The following is a 21,208-nucleotide window of genomic DNA, read 5'->3' as shown; positions in this document are numbered from 1 at the left end:
GTTTTACTTTCCGCACTAATTTTTGGTTTTTTGCCTTTTCCATGATCTTATTAGTTTGTTCACGCTGAAGAAGAGAGGCGGTTGTTCTCTCGAAATATTCGCTTTCTGTGTTTTGTTCAGTATTCACATTTGGCCTTTAAAAATCCCATTTTCAATCGTTTTCTTTCTTTGTGTTATGGCAGGCCAATGTGGTTTAAGAAATTATCTACAGAAGAACATGGAAAAAAGAACTATAATTAATTTAATATAAAATAAATCAGACAAAATAAAATTTAGGATTATACCAGGCCATTTCATAACAGTAAAAATCACTCATATTTCCAATTTTGTTAAGTCTATCAGTGCCCATTGCTGCTTGAGAATTGAACCTAATAAATCCATGCTTTTCCAGTTTCCATATTTGCTTGTATTTATAGTAATATCTTTGACGATCTTTTTCGTCCATTGAGAAGTTGTGAGTTTCTAATGCTATCTGCTTAATTTGTTCTGTAACACCTACGAAGAAAAGGAAAACTTAATATGGTCAGCTTCAGTATTACATGATCAAACATATGGAAACTATATATATATATATATATATATATATATATATATATATATATATATATATATATATATATATATATATATATATATATATATATTTCCTTAATATGATTCACTCTATCTAAAATATTATTAGCCTAAAATTACCTAGTTTTCATAGTTGTCAAGACAACAGATATATTATTTTAAAGACAATTTGTTTCAATTTGGTTTTAATTCTCCAGAATGCAAAGAAGGTTAACTAATTAAGGGTTTTTCCGTAGCTCAGGAATATGGCAGGTTTTGAATTTAATTCAAATGCCTACTTTTCTTCTGGGTAGTGACATTATCAGAAAAAATAATAGGATAACAATTCCAAAAAGAATCAGAAATAAAACATTATTCCTTTTGCTCTAAGCAAATATGAAGGCTAGAGAGTGATCGATTAAGGAAATACCACAACCTCTTTCCACTAGCGGGGAATGATTGAAATTAAGGTAAAGGTATCTATTGTTTTGTGTGGGCTTCCTCTAACATATAAAATAAAGTTGTCTGTATTATGTATAATCGAAAGGGAATTTTGTCATCCTTTTCTGCCTATAATGTTCCTATGAAGGTTCCTACCATATGTTCCTATGAATATGTACCATATGTTCCTATGAAGGTTCCTATCATATGTTCCTATGAATATGTTCCTATGTTACTAAGTTCCATGTGAATATGTTCCTATGAATATGTACCATATGTTCCTATGAATGTTCCTATGAAGGTTCCTACCATATGTTCCTATGAATATGTTCCTATGTTCATATGTTCCATGTGAATATGTGCCTATGTGCCTATGAATGTGTTCCTATCTTGGCTTTTTTCTACAATTGGCCATGACTTCCACTATTCCCTCTTTTTTAAATTCAAAAATCAACGGTCGAGGCCGAAGGCCTCGACCGAGATCCGTTGATTTTCGAATTTAAAAAAGAGGGAATAGTGGAAGTCATGGCCAATTGTAGAAAAAAGCCAAGACAGATTGTTGAATTAAGTTCCTATGAAGGTTCCTACCATATGTTCCTATGAATATGTTCCTATGTTCCATGTGAATATGTGAATATGTTCCAATGAATATGTACCATATGTTCCTATGAATGTTCCTATGAAGATTCCTACCATATGTTCTTATGAATATGTTCCTATGTTCCTATGTTCCATGTGAATATGTGCCTATGAATATGTTCCTATGAATGTTCCTATGAAGGTTCCTACCATATGTTCCTATGAATATGTTCCTATGTTCCATGTGAATATGTGAATATGTTCCTATGGATATGTACCATATGTTCCTATGAATGTTCCGATGAAGGTTCCTACCATATGTTCCTATGAATATGTTCCTATGTTCCATGTGAATATGTGCCTATGAATATGTTCCTATGAATGTTCCTATGAAGATTCCTACCATATGTTCCTATGTTCCTATGTTCCATGTGAATATGTGAATATGTGCCTATGAATATGTTCCTATGAAGGTTCCTACCATATGTTCCTATGTTCCATGTGAATATGTTCCTATGAATATGTACCATATGTTCCAATGAATGTTCCTATGAAGATTCCTACCATATGTTCCTATGAATATGTTCCTATGTTCCATGTGAATACGTGCATATGTGCCTATGAATATGTTCCTATGAATGTTCCTACCATATGTTCCTATGAATATGTTCCTATGTTCCTATGTTCCATGTGAATATGTGAATATGTTCCTATGAATATGTACCATATGTTCCTATGAATGTTCCTATGAAGGTTCCTACCATATGTTCCTATGTTCCTATGTTCCATGTGAATATGTGAATATGTGAATAGTTTTTCAAAAAAAAATAAAGAGGAGAATTAAAACCTGAAAGATGCAGACGCAGTAATATGATAAGTTGAATCTAAATCAAGCAGAATTTAGGATGAACAATCGATTCAAACCAAAATCAGACAAAAAAACTGCTTTCTACACATTTGAAATATATTCAAGAGCAAGAACGTATTTATGAAAATTTATTGTATATCAGACTATGAAACTAGATTGTTTTTTGTTTCAACTATAATTGAATATAAAAGTGAAAATTACTGGAGGTTGAGCGTTTTTTTTTTGTTAAAACTGTGTGTTTTTTTTTATTTAAAATCTGTTTTAGCAAATTAAGTCCATCCTAAAGTAAGTGAACGTTATAGTTCCCTTCATCCTTAGAACTTACAGAAGTAGACGATAAGCCACTAGGTAAAAAGTCTTAGGCCCGTTTTCGGACCCATTTCATAGCAATCCGATGGTCGTATTTTCTTTTTAATGCAAATTAGTGTTCTCTTGGCCCAGGAGCTTTAGTGTTTTATTCTCAAAGCAAACAGAGAAATAGGTTTTTTGGTCCGGTTGGACCACTAACACCGTTCCTATCCCAGTTTTCATTCTAATCGAAAAACAATGTGTCCTCGCCTGTTTTGGGTCTTAATTTGGCATTCCGCGTACCCAAGCTAAAAATTTGCTTCCGCATTAGGGTCATCCTGGCCCAAAGAATTCGGATTTAGTTTTCAGACCGTTTGAGATAACAAGTTTCCCAGACCCTTTTTCCTACCGCTTTTGGGTAATCTATATATATAAAAATAAGTTGTATGTGTGTGTGTGTCGAGTGACACATGTTTGTGTGTCGAGTGACACATGTTTGTGTGTCGACTGACGTCATGTTTGTCGACTGACGTCATTATAAGGATTGAGCTGTATGCGTCATGAAGTTGTTTGTCGACTGACGTCATGTTTGTCAACTGATGAAATTACATACCGGGACACCTGGACACAAATGACGACCGGGACACAGGGAATATAAATGATGACCGGGAACCTCAAACAGAAATTACAGACTGGGACACCCGGACACAAATCACGACCGGCACACAGGGAATATAAATGACGACCAGGATACAGGGACACAACTACAACGGGGACGTTGGGGGCACAGGCGGGATATATAAATGACGACCGGGACACAGGGATTGTTCGAATAGAAATTACAGACCGGGACACCGGGACACAAATGACGACCAGGACACCGGGACACAGGGAATATAAATGACGACCGGGACACTCAAAGAGAAATTACAAACTGGGACACCGGGACACAAATGACGACCGGGACACAGGGAATATAAATGACGACCGGGACACAGGGACACATCATAGAATAATGAGGTATAGATCTGAATACGGATTGTTATATATATATATATATATATATATATATATATATATATATATATATATATATATATATATCTATCTCTATTCACAGGTGGGACACAGGGACAAAACTACAATGGCGCGTTACTAATATGGCGCGTAACGACTTACGCACGCGGGGGGGCTTGGGGGAGCACTCCAACACCAACTAGGTGTTGAGGTGGCACGAAGCGCCACCCCAACAGCTAGTTTATTATATTTTTAGTTGTTTTTTTTTTCGCATTAGGGTCTTCTTGATTCAATGTTTTATAGACATACGTTTCAAGGCAGTTAAAAAAAACCATTTTCGGACCAACCCATTTTTCGGTGCATTGGGATCCCCATGGCTCAAGGACTATAGATATATGAGTTAAAAGCCGAAAAATAAGTTTTAGACCCGGTTTTTGGCTCTATTCTCCACCATCCTTTGTCCCAATCTATTTTTGTGCTATAGGATCCTCTTTTCCAATGAATAAAAGAAATAAGTTTTAAAGCCGATCAGAAAGATATATTTGGCTCATTTTTAGAGGGCGCGTACCTCCACACTGTTTCTTTTTATGAGCATTAAGTTCTCTTTACGGCAGTGAGTTATAGTCATCAGTTTCAGGTAGTAAAGAAAAAAAAATCAGCTTTTGTTAGGCTCCATTTTAAGGTGAACCAATGTTTTTCATGTTTCGTTGTGCATTGAGGTCCCCAGGACTTGCAGATCATATTGATAAAAAAATTTCGCCCCCTTTTGATCCCCTTGTTACGGTAGAGTTGTGATCCCTGCTTAAATTTCGTGTACATTAGGACCCCATTGGCTGAGGAGTTTACGGATACGAGTGTCAAGACGTTAAAAAACAAGCTTTTTGGTGACAGTCAGAACTTCATGAGTTCTTCAAAATGATACGGGAGTCGACACCGGCTCAACGTGTTCAAGTAAGGTAAAGTGATGCACTAAAGGTGGCACAAGCTCCAGGGCCCAGGAAATATGCGGAGCATGATTTGATCTTGACCCTGAATCCAGTAAAACCCCTTATTTTGAAAAAAATCTGCACATTACCTGTTTCAATCATATTGGGGATAGCTTCGTATTCAGACTCTTCGATGTCCAGCTTAATGAAGTCAAGTATGCGATTTTCGTGACCGAGAAGTTTCATAATAGATCTCAAAGTTTTCATCTGCCAGCCGTTTGCATTTACTTCGTCTTTCCCTTGGAGGCCTAAAAAATACCAAAATTTCAATTACAGGCGTGAAGTTCTAAGCTAACCTTAAATAAAAAAAAACAGGTATTTTAACTGAAAATAAGAAGCGAGATTAAAACTTAGAACGAACAGAAAGTTATTCCGTATATGAGGGAAGTTGCCCTTTCCTTAATACCTCACTCGTTGCGCTAAAGTTTGTCTTTTTCCAATTTAAGAATGACTCCTGAAATACACTGGCCGTTTAATCAGAATAACATGCTTTTTTTAAAATTCTAAAAAAAATACAAAGCGTAAAGAGCGATGTATTGAAGAGTGCCATTCTCGGCAGTTCAGTTATAACTGAGAGTATTTCATACTCTCAGTTTTATATGTAGGATTGTAGGACATATTAGGGAAATAGACTATTGATAGACTACTTGAACTATCCTTACTCCATGCGTATCTACCTTAGTTCTGCCTTAAGATGGATGATAGAATATCTATCAACAAGTGAAATGAGTTATTTTTAACATAATTCTGAAAAAGGCTATTCCAGATTTGTCTCTCACTGAGACACGGGCGGATCTAGAGCAAAATCTTGAGGGAGGGGGGCAATGTGACAAGGCTGTCAATAAGTGAAATATGGGTGGGAGGGGTGATAAGAGCGCCAATCACTGACCTAATTGACAAATTTATTTTAAAAGATAGTGAAAGACAGAAGAAAACAAGGAATAAGGGCACCAGAAAAAAGCTTTGTGGGTTGGGGTCCCCCACCTCTCCCCTGGATCCGCCATTGCACTGAGACTATTTGTCTTTTTTACACTTTTCCTGAAGTTATTTTTTAGGTTTCATGGATTGTGCTAAACCATAGTCGAAAAAGTATAGCCTACTCTTGGCAATTCTTTACATTTACGGGCCAGTAAACAGAAGGAAAAATATTGGTGTACTGTAGCAGCTGACGACTAAAAAACAAATATAAAAAATTGGCGTTGTCAATTTGCGCAGTAGTGGTTTCAGCATAATTAATTTAAGCACGCGGCTTTCAGTAGTAAGTTTGACCATGTACTCTTTATAAATCTTTAAGACTTGGTGTAAAAAAAAAAAAAAAAAAAAAAAAAAAAAAAAAAAAAAAAAAATGATGATTACTGCCTAAAAAATGTAATTTGACAACTCAGTTCTCACGTAGCATTGCAGATCCCCCTAACCCAGTGGTAGTGGGATTTGCAGTGCTATATGAGGGCTTAGTTGCCAACTTGTCTCTTTTGAGGGAGAAATAATCAGGTGTTTCGACACCCAGTCCTAAAGATTTGGGAAGAATACATGGTTAGATTTGGGTGTTGGTTGTACTCCTCTCTCCCGACCTTCATTAACGAGATCCTTAGCTGTCATTCAGCTAATTCCAGAATCCTGCTTAGTTTTCTAATGACTTCAGGCATTGTCTTTCTTTTTAGGAACTTTGTTATGTCTTATATAAATTAAAATTAAAGCTTGAGCCGAATTACAGTCACAGCTGTCGATAAAAAGCCAAGATACATGAAACATATATGTTTTTTTTCGTGATTTCAATGTCATATTGCACTATAGAGGTGGAAATTTGAAACGACAAAGTTATTCTGAAAAATTCGTATGAACTCTAATTTGTTTACAACTATTAACGCTAAAACTATGTCTTTGCGGCAAGTAGGAAAACTGATTCTCTACCCTATTTTAATTTACAATTTCAAGAAATTGTGCCTTATATATTTACTTTGACTGGCCAATTAAAAATACTACACTCTAAACTTGAATATTGTTCAGTTACGAAGCAGTGATGGAGAGGGCTTCTTCTTTCAAAAAGGTTGGTACGAAAGGGGATCATGCTCACCAAATACAATTTTGATCAAGATCTTAGACGCTTTGAGGGAAGACTGATGGAGATTGCTCTGATGGAGAGAAGAAATAATCATCGATTATACATTGGGGGAATCTTCATCTTTTGCTTATTTTTGTTATGATATTCTTCTTTTTGTATTCACAGTTTTTGCCGTAGGCAGGGACATATTTTCATAGGGATTCTCCCAAATGACTTACCAATGGAACAGAAGAGTTTGTAAGAAATAAAAAGTAGCCTAGTTACTCAGACAGTCAACTTAAAGCGTGAAAATCTCACCTATTTTATGAAAAATAAATTGCCTCTCTTCTGTTTGTTTTGGCACATCGATGCTTGGATCAAAACCATGGACTTCACAGCCATAGTTCATCATTGCATTTTCAAAAGACCAGTCATTCTTCACTCCGAAAGAATATACGAGACAGTTACCAGGGACTGGTCTGATATTTTCATCAAGACAGAGTGCTTTGTGTCCATCCATAAGTTCTTGGTATTTCACGGCACCCCTCCAAATCCATCCTCCAAAAAATCTCATATTTTTGCATGCTCCTAAGTTATTCCAATAATGCCAACGGACAATATCCTATGAATTATAAACAAAATTAATACATTTTATATCTAAATACACTAAAGGAAATAGAAGAGCTGCGGCTGGACTAAGCTGTAACGACATTTCGAAATTATTTTCTTAGAAAATGAAAAAATATTATTGAGTAGGCCTAGAACAATATCTCATCTCTATAAATAAGCATTAATTGTGTGTTTATATATATTTTTTTCTTTAAAAATGGCTCCATATTTTTTTTTTTTGGGGGGGGGAGGCGTCCTAGGATTTTCTGGCCTGAAAAAGGATTGAGAAAATTCGTCGACAGCCTCAATTTTGGAATAAATTCGTATAAGTGACATCATGTTTGTGAATATATTTCAAGATCATAAATACATCGTTTTCGCCTCAGGAGTGGTTGTATCAATTTTTAGATTTGTGACGCAGGCAAAATTACACAAGAAATATAGCTAAGTTTAAAATACCAAGTGTAACGAATATATTTACAAAAGATATTTTCAGCAATTTCATAATACCTAGAGGACCAAAACATAAGTTAACAATTGATGAAAACGAACAAACTGGGCCACCAAATGAGATGAGATCAAGAGGACGACCAAAGAAATGTAAATTCACAATGGGTGAAAATGAGCAACCTAGAGCATTATATGTGACAAGACCAATAGAAGCAGCTAAGGCAAAGGATATTGAAAAATATCTGATGTAATGATAGACGAAAATGAAGAAGAAAGAAATACATGGTTAGAGTACTTGCGAAAACGACAATTACAGCGAGTTAAAAATGAAAGTGAAGAACAAAGGAATATGCGGTTACAAGATATACGACAACGGGGATTAGAAAGAATCAAAATGAAAGTGAAGAACAAAAGAGACGGTTTAAGCAATTTCATAAGACATAGAGGAGAAAAGCATAAATTAACAATTGCTCAAAATGACCAAAATGGACCACCAAATGAGACAAGATCAAAAGGAAGACCTGAGAAATATAAATTCCCGGGTGAAAATGAACAACCTTGACCATCAAATATGACAAGACCAATCCAAGCAACTAAGGTGAAATGTATTGAAAAAAATGTCTGACGTAACAATAAACGAAAATGAAAAAAAAAGGAAATACATGGTTAGAATATTTGGGAAAATGACAATTACAACAAGTCAAAAACAAAATTGAAGAAAAAAGACATATGCAGTTAAAAGATAAGCGGCAGCGAGAATCAGGACGAAATAAAATGAAAGTGAAGAACAAAACACATTTGCGGTTACAAGACAAGCACCAAAACAAGCCAAAAATAAAAATGGATAAAAAAGTTGGTTAGAACCGACAGCGAGAACAAAGAAATACGGGGTTGGAAGACAAGTAGCTGAGAGAATTACAAGCAATAGCAAGAATCAGAATGTGTCAAAAATGAAAGTTAAGAACAAAGAATTGTGGGGTTAGCAGACCCCCAAAAGCGAGTATCAGACTGCGTCAAATATGAAAGTCATGTACAAAAAGTTGTACTGTTAGAAGACAAGCGACAGCAAGAACCAGGACGAATCAAAAATGAAAGCGAAGATGAAAGAAACATTGCATTAGAAGAAAAAAGTCATCACAATCTTTGACGCCGACAAACTGTGGCAGTAAACTAGCACAAACCTATAAAGATGCAGTAAACTGCGCAAGTGTTAATTACAAGTCATTGGAACTTTAAACGTTATATGTATTCACCGTGGAATCCTCCATTCTCCCAAGGAAAGAGTAGCCAACAAAGATGATGCATTTGGAGGTTGCTGCCAGCTTGGTCGACTTACATTGGCACCCCCACTACTTCCAAATGAATTTGCTCGGCATTTTATAGGACGTCACTTGCTCTCTTAAGAGTTCCACAAACAAATCCGAAACTTGAAGTCATATTTTGCTTTAGCTTCATTCTACGTAAGCAATGATCAAAAGATCAATAGTAGTAATGTTTTCAGCTTCAAAGTAGCTGGACAAATTTATCACAAAATCAACTTAGCGTCTCATCCATCACAAGCCACTGAGGGTGATTTTGAACCACCTTCGTATGGCCAAATGTACCTTTTAGACCTCGATGAAGCTGTTGAAGAACACCTTGCGAATCATTTAAATTATTGGATCGTTCCTAGTCTAATAGATATCTTGGAAGAAATATTGCGAGACACAAAGAACTATGCCAAATGTTACATGAAAATACGAGAAGTGGATGATGATGTAAGTCAAATTGCTGATTTACTGGGACAACAACCTCGGTTAGAAGACAAGCGACAATGAAGATCGATATATAAAAGCCTGCCACATAGCCGTGTCGGGCACCAACGGCAAACCTATGTTTGCAAACTTACGGCGAACTTATGGCATCGGTAAACACCGGCAGCCGGTACTTATAAATACTATAGTTACGATTTGCAAAGATTTGGGATATGAATCTAATTTCTACAATAAACAATTTTATCTGAATAGCTATAATATTGATAACGAAAACGGAACGATATAATACGGTCATTGTGGCTTAAAATACCAAAGATTTACTGCATAGAGTATGGGTAATTTACAAAATTGAAGATCGGTGCTATCCTCGGAAAAAAAATCACTGAAGTCCTTTAGTGCTTCTTGGCATTTTTTTTTCAATCTTTGTAGATTTTTTTTTTTCAACACTGAATTCTGACACTTGTTACTAAAATACACTAACTACATTATCTTTGCCTTTTTATTACACTGAAAAGATGCCAGAAAACTCCTGATGTTTTTTGTTAACAATAAGGACAGTTTTTACTTTTGTAAGTTATATAGAATCTTATAGGTTACACCTTGAATTGTCCTGAAAGTTTCAACTTAATTGCCTTAGCTGTACAAGAGATAACGCAGATACGACCTGTTGACTACCCTGGATGCACGTGGTGTCTTCTGAATTAGCTCAACATCCCCCTCAACATGTCTGAAACTTTTAATTTAATACCCTTACCAGGTCCTGAGATATTATGAATAGGTCTTTTTGACAGTCTAGATGTATTTGATGCCTTTTGATTTAGACCAACAATTTAATTTAATACCCTAGGCCATTGAAATGATATTGCAGATACATCCTTTTGACAACCTGTCTACACATTAGCTCCACACCCCTCTTAACATAACCTGAAAGTTTCACCTTAATAAACTTGACACCTAGTTAAATACCTAATCAAGACAAATATTGTCTTGACTTAGCTCAATTACCTACCCTGAAGGTTCCAACGTAATAACCTTAGCTGTTCCTTGCAAATTACACAGACGCCCTTTTGACAATCTGGATACATACCCCTCAACTTTTCCTGTAAGTTTCAACTTAATTCCCTTTTCTCTTCCTATGATAATGCATCAATACCCTTTTGACAACATGGATTTACTTAAATTTTTATAATACTTGTAGAAACTAGTAGCAGTAGTAGCAGTAACAATAGTCGTAGCAGCGGAAGTAGCAGTTACAGTAGAAATCGCAATACTAGTAGTAGTAGTCGTCTCAAGAAGTCAAAGTCGCAAGCAGTTGCTAGTCACCATCATCAAGCAAACTTGAGTATCATAAAGGGCCACCCCCCTCAACACACCCTGAACGTCTTGACTTAATATCCTTAGTCACTCCACGGATATTACAGATACGTTCTCTCAGCCAGCAGGAAACGCACAGTGTCACTTGATTTAGTACAAAATCCCCTTAACACGCTTTGAAAATCTATCTTAATATCTTTGGCAATTCCTAAAGTAATATGGACATGTCCCTTTGACAAACTTGGTGACATAGTCTCTTTTTATTGAGTTCAACAACCCTCTCAACATGCCCTGAAAGATTCAAGTTAATAAACTTGACCGTTCCCTATACATTGCAGATATGCCCTTTTAACAACTTTGGATGCACAGAGTGTCTTTGGATTTAGTTCAACATTCCCCAAAAAATGACATAAAAATTCCAACGATTTGTTTCTAGGATATTGCATAGACGCTTTTCTGACATTCTGGATGAGAGAGAGAGAGAGAGAGAGAGAGAGAGAGAGAGAGAGAGAGAGAGAGAGAGAGAGAGAGAGAGAGAGAGAGAGAGAGAGAGAGAGAGAGAGAGAGAGAGAGAGAGAGAGAGAGAGAGAGAGAGAGAGAGAGAGAGAGATCGGTATATTTAAAAACTATCGTAGCATAGAGCTAAATTCAGTTTGCACAGAGTGTCTTTTGATTTAGTTTTACATCGCCCTAAACTTTCCCTGAAAGTTTCAACTTAATACCCAATTCTGTTTCCGTATTCTGATTTAGTTCAATAGCTGTAGTGGTTGCAGTGGTAGCAGTAGTAGTGGCAGCAATAGTTACGGCAGCAGAAGTAGCATCCGCAGTCACAGTCAGAATCACAGTAGCAGTAATAGCAGTCGTCGTCACAAGCAGTAGCAATCGAAAGAAGTTACAGTTGCAAGTAGGCACAATCTCAGTCGCAAGTAATAACTGTCGCAAGCAGTCGCAGCCGCAAGTAATCATAGCTGTAAGTTGTCCTTAATCATAGCTGTAAGTTGTTTGCAAGTAGTTGCAGCCACAAGAAGTCGCAGTCACAAGCTGTCGAGTCGTAAATAGCCACACTTTTAAATAGCTGCAGACGCAAGTACTTGCAGTTGCAATCACAAGTGGTCAGGGTCAGAAATTATTCCGGTCACGGTTGCAAAAGTAAGTTGAAGTCTTAGTTGCAAGTGGTTGCAGTCGCAGTCAAAAGTAGTCGCATTAGCAGCCCTAAGTTGCTGCAGTCGCAAGTATTGGTCGCTAGTAGCTGCAGTTGCAAGTAGTCCCAGTCGCAAGTTGTCACAGTTGCAAAGAGCCGCAGTCACAGTTGCAAATAGTCGCAGTCACGGTCATAGTTATAGTCGCAACAGTAGTAGTAGTAGTGGTAGCAATAGCAGTAGTAGCAGTAATGGTAGTAATTTAATGCCCCAACCTGAGATATTGCCGATACGCCCTTTGACAACCTGAATACACTTATTGTGTTTTGATTTATTTCGAAATTCCCTTAAAGTTTCAGACTAATACCCTTAGCCTTAGTAGTAGTAGTAGTAGCAGTAAAAGTAGTACTGGTAGCAGTAGTTGTAACAGTAGTAGTAATATTAATGGTATTAGTAGCAGTACCAGTAGTAGTGGCAACAGCAGTAGTAATAATAGCAGAGGTAGGAGTAACGGTAGCACTTTTTGTATAGTGACTTTTTGTTAGTTTTATATGCCCCTTAATATCCCCTGACAGTTTCAACTTAGTACTCTAAGCTGTTCCTGAGATATTGCTGATATGCCCTTGTGACAATCTGGATGCAGATGCTGTGTTTTGATTTACTTCGACATCCCCCCTTTCCCATTGACAAAATCTATATGTAAACCACGGGCAACTTGTATGACTTACAGCCTTTACCTCAAGGAATATGGGGGTTATGTCATCGTCGGAGGAATAGTTACACGACTTTTCATCTTTTTCAAACAAACTGCTATCTTAAAATTTTGATTTGATGTTTATGGGGAGAGGGTAGAAAAGGGGCGTAGGATGGGAGATGGTTGCCCTTTAATCACTTTAACTCGTAGAAAGGGCATCGAAACTTTAGATTTCTAACCAAATGATTTGTTTCCAAAGTTTGAAAAAAGAAAAAAATAGCAAATTGAAGCCTTAGTGCTCCTTACTTAGGCAGATCTATTGCGCCACTGTGCTGCCTATAATTCCAGATTAAACAGTTCGTGGTAACGAACTGTAGTCAGGAGCGACCCGGCTCAATAGTAACCGAAAGTCTAAAAATGGAAATAAATTGCCTGAGAAACGAGCCTGAGAAAATTCGCCTCATTTTAGAAAATAGAAAATCATTTTAGAAACACCCCCTGAAAGTCATACGATCTTAACAAAAATCACACCATCAGATTCAGAGTATCAGAGAACCCTATTGTAGAAGTTTCGAGCTCCTATCTTCAAAAACGTGGAATTTCGCATTTTTTGCCAGAAGACAAATCACGGATGCGTGTTTATTTGTTTCTTTCCCCAGGGGTGATCGTATCGACTCAGTGGTCCTAGAATGTTGTGAAACGGCTCATTCTAACGGATATCAAAAGTTCTAGTGCCCTTTTAAGTGACCAAAAAAATTGTACGGCACCTATGCTCCCTCCCACGCTCATTTTTCTCTCCGGATCAAAATTCTGAGATAGCCATTTTATTCACCATAGTCGAAAAACCTAATAACCATGTCTTTGAGGACAACTTACTCCCCAGCAGTCCCTGTGGGAGGGGCTGCAAGTTACTAACTTTGATCTGTGTTTACATATAGTAACAGTTACTGGGAAGTGTACAGACGTTTTCAGGGGGATTTTATTGGTTGGGGGGAGTTGAGGGGGGGTTACGTAGGAGGATCTTTCCATAGAGAAACTTCTCATGGGGGAAGGGACTTTCAATGAAGAGGGCGCAGGAGTTTCTAGCATTATTTAAAAAAAAAACAATGAAAAACTAAATATGAAAAGCTTTTTCTACTGAAAATGAGAAGCAGCATTAAAACTTAAAACGAACAGAAATTATTACGCATATGAGGGGTTTACCTCCTCGTAGTACCTCGCTCTTGACGCTAAAGTATTTTTAAGTAATTTCAATTATCTATTCTACGGCCTTTGTGATTCAGGGGTCATTCTTAAGGAATTGGGACAAAATTTAAGCTTTAGTGTAAAGAGCGAGGTATCGACGAGGGGCGAGCCCCCTTATATACGCAATAAAAGCATACGAATATAGAAGTTCGCTACGTAATAACTTTAATAAATTTTGTTTAATAAATAAATTCAAGTGATTAGTGCTAAGTACGAGAACAATGTTGCTGAGGCTCAGGATTAAGGCTCAGATTCGGCTTGATGCTCAAATGAGTTGCTAGTAATAGAAGTCGTAATGAGTTTTAATGTAGCAAAACAGAAGGCTAAGGGGGAAATGCTGTTAAAACTTACAACAAACAGAAATAATCCCCCTCAACCGTCGCTATTAATGTGATTATATGGTACAGGAGAATATATGGTTACATAATACTTATATAAACACGACTATATTGTTCAGGTAAGTGTTACTGTTCGTTTTAGTGTATTGTCACTCTTTACTTTCATTTGAAATACAATCGTTTTTTATAAGGTTCTTCTTAACTAGGTTATTCTCCTTTTAAGTTTTGAATTCACTATTTATTTTCCATTAACTTTTTTGATTGATTTATTTACTAAGACAAAGATATTTTTCTGTAGAAAGTCTCCGTAGCTTTGTAGTCACTTACTCTGCCATATAAGCACTAACATCTACGCTGCATTGCTTATGAATGAGTCCATCTGTGGAAAAGCGAAATAGGGGGGGGGGGGACGATAATCAAAACATATCTAGTGTCCAGTGAAGGGGAGGCGGGATGGTCAAACACATATGATAAGACAGTGGGACTTAAAAATAAAGGTAATACATAGGGTATAACAAGAGAGGAAAAATACCATTAGGTTTTTCATTCAGTGCTCTCTCCAGTCAGTGCCGTCGAAAATTTGTCGCAACCCATCCTACGGAGGCCAAACGTAGCCCAGTATACAGTCGAGCACAGAACCAAATATATAGTGTACAGAGTCGAGACTATATACAAAAGTTCGCTGGTTTGTTAGATTACCACCATCTTTGTGCTTATATCTCATCAACAGTTTTCATAATGCCAAATAAGGCCCATTTGAAAAAAATTGTATATCGCCTTGGATCTGGCCCCAATTAGGGGGCTGGGACGCAATGGCGACAGCTTAGAGTCATTACAGTGCAAAGTAGCTGTTACATATGCAAGAGAGAGAACAGACAGGAACAGAAAGTGAATTGCAGCGGGACCCGTTCCTTTATTTATGGCTATAAATCAGGAAAGAGCTACGTCTGATCATCGCCGTAAATAGATGTTATTAGGATAGTAGATAGCCCAAAAGAAGTTGACCCAAAATTTGCAAGGGAGTTTTAATTAGCATTGGTATAGGTTTTATACAAAGAATGAAAACAACTTTTACTTACAAGCGGTCCCGCCGAATCGGATAATCCTCCGCTATGTCCAAAGGGTCGCTTTTTGACCTGTTCACAACTATCTAATTCATTTTTAATGTTTTCAGAACATAGTATCTTCCACAATATAATAATTTCCAACCACGCTACAGTTAAAATAACCAGCCATGAAAAAAATCCACGGCTTTCCCTTAAGAGCATTTCAAGCTAAATAAGTTCCTTGAGGTGAACGAACCTAAAAGTTTTCAAATACTTCGATTATTGTAACGATTTTAAAACTGGTTAGAACAGTTTTGTTACACCTTAGATTAAACTAAAAACGGGTTTAGTAGATGACACTAGTTATTGCAGCATTCGTTTATGCTAGTATTTGCTGGCAGTACCTATAGGCTATTAAATAAAAAAAAAACTAGTCCTTTTTTATCTGAAAGTAAGAAGTGACATTAAAGTTAAAACAAACAGAAAGTACTCCGTATATGAACTCGGTTGTCCCCTCCTCAACGCCTTGCTCTTTACGCTAAAGTTTTTAATGGTTTTAAAAAGTAGAATTGTGGCAAAGAGTCAAACTTTAGCGTAAAGAGCGAGGGATTGCGGAGAGGACAACCGATGTCATATACGGATTAATTTCTGTTCGTTTTAACTTTTAATGTCGCTCCTTACTTTCAGTCGAAAAAACTAGTTTTCTATTTAATTTCTGAACGTTTTTGAACTAATGCGTGTTTGATTTTGGCTCTCCGCACATAAATTATTAAAATGAAATTTGCATATTAATTCTTTTTTTGGCTAAATGGCTTTCTCTTAGTTTTGATCAGACGATTTTGAGAAATAAGGGGTGGGAAAGGAGGCCTAGTTGCAATCCAATTTTTCGGTTACTTAAAAAGGCAACTAGAACTTTTAATTTTTAACGAACGTTTTTATTAGTAAAAAATATACGTAACTTAAGAATTAACTTACGCAACAAACTTTTATATTCTTATATTTTTATTATGTATATGAGGGGGTATGTCCCCTCGTTAATACCTCGCTCTTTACACTAAATCTTAAGTTTTGTCCTAATTTCTTAAGAATGACCCCTGACTCATATAGGCCGTAGAATAAATAGTTGAAATTACTAAAAAAAAACTCTAGCATAAAGAGCCAGGTATTTATCTCCTCCTAAATACCTCGCTCTTTATGCTAAAGCATTTTTAGAACCCCTCATATGCGTAATAATCTCTGTTCGTTTTAAGTTTTAATGCTACTTCTTACTTTCAATTGAAAAAACTTTTTTATGTTTATTTTTTCATTGTTTTTTTTATAGCAATGCTAGAAAATCCTGCGCCCTTTTCATTGAATTTCTCTTTCCCCATGGCATATTCCTCCCACAGAGCCCCTTCCCCTCAACTCCAACCCCCAAACCAAAACAAAATCCCCTTGAAAAAGTCTGTACACTTCCCAATAACCATTACTGTGTATACACACTGGTCAAGGTTTGTAACTTGCAGCCCATCCCCTAGGGACTGTGGGGGAGTAAGTCATCCCCAAAGACATAGTTATTATGGTTTTAGACTATGCGGAAAAAAATGGCTATCTCAAAATTTTTATCCGTTGACTTTGGGAAAAAATGAGCGCGGGAGGGGGCCTAGATGCACTCCAATTTTTTGGTCACTTAAAAAGGGCACTAGAACTTTTCATTTCCGTTAGAATGAGCTCTCTTTCGACATTCTAAGACCACTTGGTCGATACGATGACCCCTGGAAAAAAATAAATAAATAAATAAGATAAAAAATAAACATGCACCCGTGACCTGTCTTCTGGCAAAAAATACGAAATTCCACATTTTTGTAGATAGGAGCTGGAAATTTTTGATAAAGAGTTCTCTGATACGCTGAATGCGATGGTGTGATTTTCGTTAAGATTCTATGACTTTTAGGGGGTGTTTTTGCCTATTTTCCAAAATAAGGCAAATTTTTCCAGTCTCTTAACTTTTGATGAAAAAGACTAAATTTGATGAAACTTATATATTTTAAATCAGCATGAAAATTCAATTCTTTTGATGTATCTTTTAGCATCAAAACTTTGTTTTTTAGAGTTTGGTTTACTACTGAGCCGGGTCGCTCCTTACCACAGTTCGTTACCACGAACTGTTTGATATTTCTTCTTTTTCTTAACTGGTAATAAATAAAAACTACACTGTTATCTTCATTTTTGAAGTGCATAAGAAGCACTAAAATCAATAGGCTCGAATTTTTATAAAACAACATTTTCGATAATAAATTTACATTATAGTTGGGGTGGTTGATTATAAACCCCATAAAGAAATTATTGGCTATATTATATGTTTGACAAATGCATAGCCCAATATCCAAGTCAAGCTTAAAAATAACAGACATTACAGTGTTTGAGTAAATGAAACCTACAATGACTAGAAAATAGAATGAATACCCAAGACAAGCTTGAAACGGAAAACAATTATATCCACACATAACCACAAATATGTCCAAACCTACCAACTTAAACCTTCTAAGTCCAAGATGCCATTTGTGGCATCCAAGTCTAAACGGACTTAAGTCTCAGACCGTTCAGAAAAAAAATTGGGCCTCTTTTGGACCCATTTCTGGGTGAACGAATACTTTTTCATGTATTTTGTCGTATTTAGAGGTTCATGGCCCAAGGACTTACAGGTATAAGCATTTTCGGTGTATTTTGGTCCGGGACCTTGAGGGTGCATATTTTTAGCCGTTCGGAAAAGTAATTCCGTCCCCCTGTTTGGGCTTCACTTTATGGCGGACCAGTTTTTTTCTACTTTTGGGGATAGCCTTGGCCCAAGGAACAAAGGATACGACGTTTCAAGGTAATTCCAAAAAAAGGAATTTGGCTCTCTTTTGAACTCTGTCTTCAAAGATTTACTCCCAACCAAATTTTCCTTGTATTTTAGCGCCCATCAACCAAGAAGCTCATGGGTATTTCTGAAAACAACTTTGGTGCTATTGGGGCTCCATTTTCGGGTGAATCAAAGCTTTTTTTCATTTATTTATGTTCGTGGGGGTTCTCAGCCAAAGAGCTTGTAGATATAAGTTCCAGTCGATGGAATTTACTTTTGTCTTTTTTCAGATGCCAGTACCCTAAGAAAGAACTCTTTTGTGTACTAGGATTTCACCCAAGAATTTAAAGATGAAAAAGTTTTCCATTTTAACTCGTCTATTGGGGTCTTCGTCCTCTTTACCCAAGGTCTTATTGATACAAATTGCAAGCAGATCGAATCAAGATGTTTTTGCACATATTTCGGCTTCCATGTTTATTTTGGGGATGAGGATTCCCCGAACTTATTTTATAACAGTAGGGCTACCTCAGCCTAGGGACCGATAGATGTAAGTTTCAAGCCGTTTAGACACAAACTTTTCGGCCTATTTATGGGCCCTGTAGCACTCTTTCTCCTCTTGACAAAATTTAGGGCCTCCCTAACCCAGAGAACAGTCCCTGAAAGTGTATAGTTTATCACAGCCAATATCAAACATGTCTTTCTTTTTTCTTATAAAAAATTATTTGAGAACAAAGGGCAATTTGCATAATTCAAAGCTTTTATCCCTTGGAATCGTGGGTGAAGCCCTCTCGCAAAGACGTATTTTTTTGGATATTTCTAATATTCTGCACAAAATGACTGTCTAAAAATCAAAGTCTTTTCCCCGAAGAACTTACAGGTGAAATTGTTTTCAATTTTATTTCGTGCATTGGGGTCCCCTTCACTCAATGTCTTACAAACTACAAGCAGATGAATCAGGTTCTTTTGCTTTTAGTTTGGCTTCCATTTTTGGGGGACGAGGATACCCCAAAGTTATTTTTTTAACAATAGAGCTCCCTCCGCCTAGTAACTGAGAGATATAAGTTTCAAACTGATCTGAGACAAAAACTTATCGGCCTATTTTTGGGTCTCTCCTAGCCCATATCTCCTCTCGACAAAATTTGAGCCATTCCTAGCCCTCAGAACAATTCCTGAAAGTGTCAAGGTGATCCCAGCCCGTATCAAACATGCCCTTTCTTAGCCTTACAAAAACTTATTTGAGATCAAGGGGCAATTTACATAGTTCAAACCTTCTTATTTTTTGGGATTCTTGGGTTAATTCATCTCCTAAATATATATTTGTTAAATATTCCGAATATTATCGCAAAATGACTGTCTGAAAATGAGGGTCCTTTTCACCCAAGATCTTATATACGAGAATGCTTCCATTTTAACTTGTACATTGGAGTCCCCTTGACCTAAAGTCTCATTGATACAGACTGCGAGCAGCTTGAATCAAGGAGTTTTGACTTTTATCATGGCTTCCATTTTTTTTTGGGGGGGGGAATACTCCAAAGATAATTTTTAACATTATGGCTACCTCAGTCAAGGGACTGCCAGATGTAAGCTTCAAACCAATCGGAGACAAAAATGATCGGCCTATTTAAGGTCCCGCTAGCTCCTTTTCTCCTCTGGACAAAAAATTGGGGTATTTCAAACCCAGAGAACAATTCTTGAAAGTGTCAAGATGATCACAGCCCGTATTAAACCATTTTCCATTTTAACAAGTGCATTGGGGTTTGCTTGCCGCAAAGTCTTATTGATACAAGCTGCGAGCAAAACAAATCAATGTGTTTGGCCTTTATTTTGGCTTTCATTTTTTGGGGGAGGGGATATCCCAAAGTCAATTTTTCAAGATTAGGGCTCCCTCGGCTCACAGATTGAGAGATATAATTCTGGACCCCTTAGCCCCCTTTCTCCTCTTGACAAAATTTGGTGTCTCCTTAGCCCAGAGAATAATCCCTGAAAATACCAGCAACTAATATAATTAAAATTTTTTGTCCCAAGGAATCAGTGGGTTAAATTCTCCCCCAAAGACATATTTGTTGAATATTTCAAACATTATGCACGAAATAACTGTCATAAAATGTTATTCGATAGCATGGGGGGTTGCAGGGGCGAAAAAAATATGGGGATGGAATTAGTCTCCCTCTAATCTATTTAAGCCTTTAAGAATCGACACAAGAGCTTTCATTTCCGAACCAAATGAGACAGTCCCAAGTGCCTAGTACTAAATGTAAACCAACTTAACAAATATTTCAGCAAGACTACTGCTCCATCTAAAGGGCAGAGTATTATTTGAACTATAGTGTAAACAATAAATTTTGAACGATTTTTTAGCACAAAATTTGAATAAAAACCACATTTTTCTTGGGAAATCCATTTTTCTCAATAACATCCTCAGAAGCCAGTCAACTTATCCTGAATTTTTCATGCCGGTCGGAGAAAAACAATGTTTGCCCATTTTAAGGTTTCATGGATTGATGCAACCTTTTTTTCCTCTTAGGATATGCCCATTATTCTATCAAAAGAATTTATTTAATGTTACACTTGGTCGTCATTGCTTGTTTGTTTAAATAAATGCATATCAAGGTCAGTTATTAATAGAAGTTATGCTATGTCTTAAATGATCCTGAAATTTTAAACTAAGGTGTCTAAATGACCTTAAACTTTGAAGCGAAAAAGCTATATAAAAAAAAGAAGGAAAATCGAATTTTCTGCACTAAGAAGAACAAAAACAACATTACTTTTCCAAAATCTATTGTTCTTGTCAAGACCCCTGAAAGTTTCATACCGACTGGAACAAAACAATGTTCAGCCCATTTTGGGATTTCCCGAATCAATATAGCCCACTTTTTCTATTTTTCCCCTTTAAGTTTATGTATCCCAGAATATATGCCCAGTAAGCTCTTAGCCAATTGGGGACAAAAAAAGTAGGGCAAATTTTGAGCGTCAAGAATCGATGGAACGTTTTCTTTCCAAATAGATCTTGTCTCGACTGTCCT

The 21,208-nt window shown here is 36.7% G+C and overlaps 1 protein-coding gene across 1 annotated transcript; it reads right to left on the bottom strand.

Annotated features, from left to right (window-relative positions):
* Positions 1-225: 225 nt before the first annotated feature.
* Positions 226-15,606, bottom strand: LOC136026001 (probable methyltransferase-like protein 24). Its single transcript, XM_065702145.1, has 4 exons — positions 15,395-15,606; positions 7,091-7,394; positions 4,821-4,979; positions 226-495 (listed from the first exon to the last, which is right to left on the bottom strand). The coding sequence occupies exons 1-4, from the start codon at positions 15,581-15,583 to the stop codon at positions 257-259; spliced, it is 891 nt and encodes a 296-aa protein (XP_065558217.1). The 5' UTR covers positions 15,584-15,606; the 3' UTR covers positions 226-256.
* Positions 15,607-21,208: the final 5,602 nt, after the last annotated feature.

The sequence above is a fragment of the Artemia franciscana genome, chromosome 4, assembly GCF_032884065.1.
Source record: "Artemia franciscana chromosome 4, ASM3288406v1, whole genome shotgun sequence".
NCBI classification, from domain to species: Eukaryota; Metazoa; Arthropoda; class Branchiopoda; order Anostraca; family Artemiidae; genus Artemia; species Artemia franciscana.
This window is presented reverse-complemented; position numbering and strand designations above follow the sequence as displayed.

Bases quoted from the DNA above. Each gene is read 5' to 3' on its own strand.
- LOC136026001 (XM_065702145.1), bottom strand. From the start codon at position 15,583: ATGCTCTTAAGGGAAAGCCGTGGATTTTTTTCATGGCTGGTTATTTTA. The intron at 4,980-7,090 runs GTGAGATTTTCA...GGTATTTTTTAG, and splicing joins ATTTATTTTTCATAAAATAG to GCCTCCAAGGGAAAGACGAA. The intron at 496-4,820 runs GTAATGTGCAGA...TTTTCTTCGTAG, and splicing joins CCCCAATATGATTGAAACAG to GTGTTACAGAACAAATTAAG.